This window comes from Sebastes fasciatus, chromosome 9 (assembly GCF_043250625.1).
Source record: "Sebastes fasciatus isolate fSebFas1 chromosome 9, fSebFas1.pri, whole genome shotgun sequence".
Taxonomy (NCBI): Eukaryota; Metazoa; Chordata; class Actinopteri; order Perciformes; family Sebastidae; genus Sebastes; species Sebastes fasciatus.
The window spans coordinates 25,611,459-25,616,012 of record NC_133803.1 but is presented as its reverse complement, the minus strand read 5'-3'; the positions used below and the strand labels follow the sequence as shown (position 1 = coordinate 25,616,012).

At 43.5% G+C, this 4,554-nt stretch overlaps 1 protein-coding gene across 1 annotated transcript; it reads right to left on the bottom strand.

The window, feature by feature from the left end:
• Positions 1-537: 537 nt before the first annotated feature.
• Positions 538-4,124, bottom strand: zfp36l2 (zinc finger protein 36, C3H type-like 2). Its single transcript, XM_074646920.1, has 2 exons — positions 3,795-4,124; positions 538-3,626 (listed from the first exon to the last, which is right to left on the bottom strand). Exons 1-2 carry the CDS (start codon positions 3,882-3,884, stop codon positions 2,373-2,375), a joined length of 1,344 nt encoding a protein of 447 aa, XP_074503021.1. The 5' UTR covers positions 3,885-4,124; the 3' UTR covers positions 538-2,372.
• Positions 4,125-4,554: the final 430 nt, after the last annotated feature.

Genomic DNA, 4,554 nt, shown 5'->3' with positions numbered 1-4,554 from the left:
ACTGGATTGGATATCGGTGACAATGGGGCCGATCTATTCAATTCAGTTCCCCGTTTATATACTCTTATACACTATACACTTATACTGTATGTACACATTATATACTGGAATTTCTGTTTAAGTTTAAGTGTTGACCAGTTTGTTGCTGCATTAAAAAGGTTTATACTTGAATTGTAATTCCTGCTAATTTTGAAGATGTTTGACCAAGTTGCTGGTGTACGATTTATTATCTGAATAATAAAGAACAATTCAGTAAATATCTATGTATTTATTTGTTACACTCTGTTTTACAAAGTTAGGAAAGCCATGTTTAAGTCCAGCCTGATGTTGCCTTACACATAAAAGAATGATCCCAGTCACTTCCACACAGTGAGGCATACATCTTATTAAACACTGGTATCGAATTGGTACCCAAAGCTAAAGTATCGCTATCGGGACTGAGAAAGTCGGATCAGTGCATCCCTAGTCGTTTCAGCTTGTGTGTTTTGATCGGACACCTGTTGGATCTTCATAAGAAATCACAGCCTGACAGTCTGAAGCTTTTCCAAAATGATTTTTATTGGGAGAACTACAAAAATGTACAGTACAAAGTTAACAGTCTCACACTCAATTTGTAGTGAACTGACTCCCCAAAGAAAATATCACAACTCTCGTTGTCTTTTTGTCCGTTTTTTGTTACATTCAAAAAGCTTTACTTCTGATAAAGTAGTCAAAAGTACATAGTGCGCATCCCCCTGTACCTACTATGTACAAACCAAACGTGTTCATCCACTTCCCTCTCCAGCAAACTCAAGACTAGATCTCAATATATAGATATAAAAAAAAGAAAAACAGAGCAAAAAAGGAAATAATAATAAAGAGGAATGGGGGTTTAGAAAGGTTACGGTTGTTTTTGTCAGAGTGTCTGAGTGGTAACAACCTTTAAAAAAATACACTACATTCAGTTCAACCTGTGTATAAAAGATGCCATGTAGGAAAAATACTTTATTTGGTTAATTTTAAGGCATGTCAAGATGGTGAACCCCATATAGGCACTACACAATAATACTGGGGCATTGCTACATTCTTTAGCACGTGGCTGGAATCACAGTGTGACCTCGTGCAAACAGAGAAAAAACAAAAATACTTTTTGGTTAATTTATTGACTTGGGTTCTTTGTCACTGAAGTCTGATCTAGATCAACAAAAGAAGTAAGGTTTGGACGGTCTGTACAACCACATTGTTTATACATTCTACAGAAACATCTAAATAGGGATCCTCAAAAAAAAAAAAAAAGCCTTCTACAGCACTGACACACAACCTCCAACAGCAATCAAACTTTTTTTTTTTAATAAACGTAAACAAGGAAACAAAATTAATGAAATAAATATCACATACTCTTAAATTAAGATTTTTTTTTTAACTCATTTACAATAAAAATAACCGAGTGAAGTTACAAAAAAAAAAAAAGGAGAAACAAAAACAATATATATATTACTGTGAAAAGAACATACACTCCACTTTATGCAGATTAATAATGGCGATCATAATTTAAACATAAAAGAATATAGATCTATTGCTTCATCATACTTGATAAATACAGTATGGACACAAATTACCAATGTAGCCTATACTTTTTTCACAAGATAATAAATAAGTTAAATAGTCCATAGCCAGTTATGCACAGCTATGTAAATCACTCAAAAAACAGCTAAAAAAATATATATTCAACCATCAGCAGTGATTTCCCCAAACAAACCCAACTCAAGAGTACTTTTTTATCCAAGCAACACGCTATAGACTAACCGATCGGACCACTGGGTGGCGCTGGGAGGAGACAGATCTGGAATGGAAGTTGAAGCTTTTTCAGAGAGAGGAAAAAAAAAAAAACATGATAAAGAAAAAAAAACATGTTACTTTGAGTCAAAGGCATATTCTTGGCAGGATGGGAGGAAATCTGAAAAACCGCTTACAGTCTCTTCTTCTTGTCAAGTCATGTTATACCCACACACATCTAATCCCAGGAAAAAGTGTGGCTTGCCTGATAGAGCAAAAAAGGGAGAAAGAGAGGGGGCTGCCGTGAGCCCTCGGGCAAGGCACTGATGGAATGCCTTCTGTTTGCTATCTAAGTTTTAATACAGCTATATTACATATACAATGAAAAAAAAAACTAAATGTCTAATGCCAGGTCACTTTAAACTGAAGCTTTATTGATCCCTGTGGGTGATTTTCTCTGCTCCCCTCCAGGGAGGTCAAAGGTCAGCACCCATTGGAGCTGGTTTGGGATTCAATGTCTTTGCTCAAAGGCACTTCGGCAGGGTGCTGAAATTGGGGTGTGTGGATCACCCCTGCCTGACCAATCCATAAATCCAAAAAAAAAAATAAAAAAATTATTAGTCATCAGAAATCGACAGCCTGCTGAAGATTGGCAACCGTCTTCCAGCGTCCAAACTCGGGGACTCGGAGCCGCTGAGGCTCCCGGAAGAGCTTAGGGACCCGCTCGCGTAACTCTCCCGGTCAGAGAGCGAGTCTGGCGGGCTGGGAGGAGGCTCGAACACCGGCGACTCGTTAAGGCGACGCAGCGCCTGCAAGTGGCTCATGTTGTAGGTCGGAGGAGACGGAGGACACACGGTGCTCTGCATGTTCCCGTAGTAGGTGGAGGTGGTGGAGGAGGAGTGGAGGTGGTTGTTATACCCGCTGGAAGTGTGCACAGCCAGGGGTGCCAGTAAGGCTTTTAAGTCCTGCTGTCCGGGGAAATTGAAGGCACTGTTGATGCAGGAGTTAGGAGACATCACCTCCTCGTAGAAGCTGGAGGTGGAGGTGCAGGAGGAGTTGGTGTGCGGCGGTGGAGTCCGGGACATGGGGCTGTCGAGCAGAGGCGACTCCAGGCCGTGGTGGGTGGAGAAGCCGGAGAAGCTGAGGCTGTGGTGGAGCTTTGGTCTGTCGCGGTTGTAGCTGCCGAGCTGCTGCTGCATCAAACTATCTCTCTGGTAGCCGCCGCCGGAGCGTGACTCTCCTGCCGCCGTCATGTTGGCGTTGTTAGCCGGAGCCGGCCGTCTCTCGTCGGCGTTGTGGATGAAGTGACACCGCGGACCGTACGGGCAGAAACCGATAGTATGGAAGGTGCGACATGGCTCCGTTTTGTATTTAGGGTGTCTTGACAAGCTCCTCAACTCGTGGTAGCCGTGAGCGAACTGACATTTCTCGCCGTACTTGCACGAACCGTTCTCCTCGAAGGGCCGGCACAGCTCCGTCTTGTAGCGGGTGGAGTTGATCTGAGAGCCGGGCTTCTGCTGCAGAACGCCCCGCTGATCACCACCGCCTCCGCTGTTGTCGCTGTATGCTCGGTCGCGGAACTTGTTCTCCTTGTTCATGAGAGCCGTGGTGGTGGAGCTGTTACTGCTGCTGTTCATGCTCGGCATGTTCTCCTTTATCAGGCTGCTGTAGGAGCTCATTTGAGAGTATTTGTTGCCGTTGTTCATCGCCTCCACGTTGCTGGTTGAGTTTCTGCGGAAAAATCCCGGCGTGAAGGAGCCACCACCGCCGCCACCTCCACCGGAGCCTGGAGACGTCACCGGAGCTCCCACTGCCTTCTTATCCAGCATGCTGTTGATGTGGAGGGCGTTCATGTTCATGCTTTTATCTTGCTGTAGGAGAGAAAAACACATGTTATAGCAAATGCATTTTAAAAATCTGACATTTTTAACCACATGGCATGTTTTTAAGACAACTTGTTGCAGCTCAAACTTTTATGCAAGCAAGAAAGAAAGCAAAGATTCTGCAAAAACTCTCCATATCTTGTGAAACTTTTTTACCTTGTAAAGCAAGTCCATGTCGTAAAACGCAGACAAGACTGTAGCAGACATGTCTTTTCCCCAAGTTTGCTGCCTCACTCCCTCTTTCATGGAGGACCGACCAGGATCCTTGGATGCGCCGTGCGGAAAAGTTAGTTTGTGCCACGACTGGTTTTTGGTTGAGGAACTTTTTTTTTTAAAGTTTTTAAATGTTGCAGCTTTAAAAGAATGAAAAGAAGAGGAGAGGAGAAAAAAAAGGGGGGATAGTTTTGTAAATGTTGAGTTGTTTATGTCCTCCCCTCGAGAAGCGCTGAGCCAGAGTGCTTCACTGTGAGCTCCAGAGCTTTTTGCTTTGGGTATAAATGCGTGGCGGTGGCCGGGGAGGGGCGAGCTGAAGTCGGTGTAAAGTTTTGCGAGGAGCCGCCTCCTCCTCCTCCTCTCAGAGAAAACTTCCATTCACCGGTTGGCCAACTATTCTTCAACACCACGCCTTGAAATACAACCCCAGCACCTCCTCCTCCTCACACCCCTCTCACTCAACTTCTTTTTTTTTTTTTGCTTTTTAATCACACAACCAATTTTGTGGAAGTTGGTTTTGCTTTTTTGGGTTGACTCTCTGCTGAGAAAGAATGTCTACTATGCTCTCCAACAAATTACGCACATGGGTCCTCTAATGAAGCTTGGTGCCTTGCTCAAAAGCTCCATTACATCCATCCTTCCTCTAACAAATCCTCATTCAAATACCATCTACGAATACATTACTTAAAGGGACTGTTTGTAA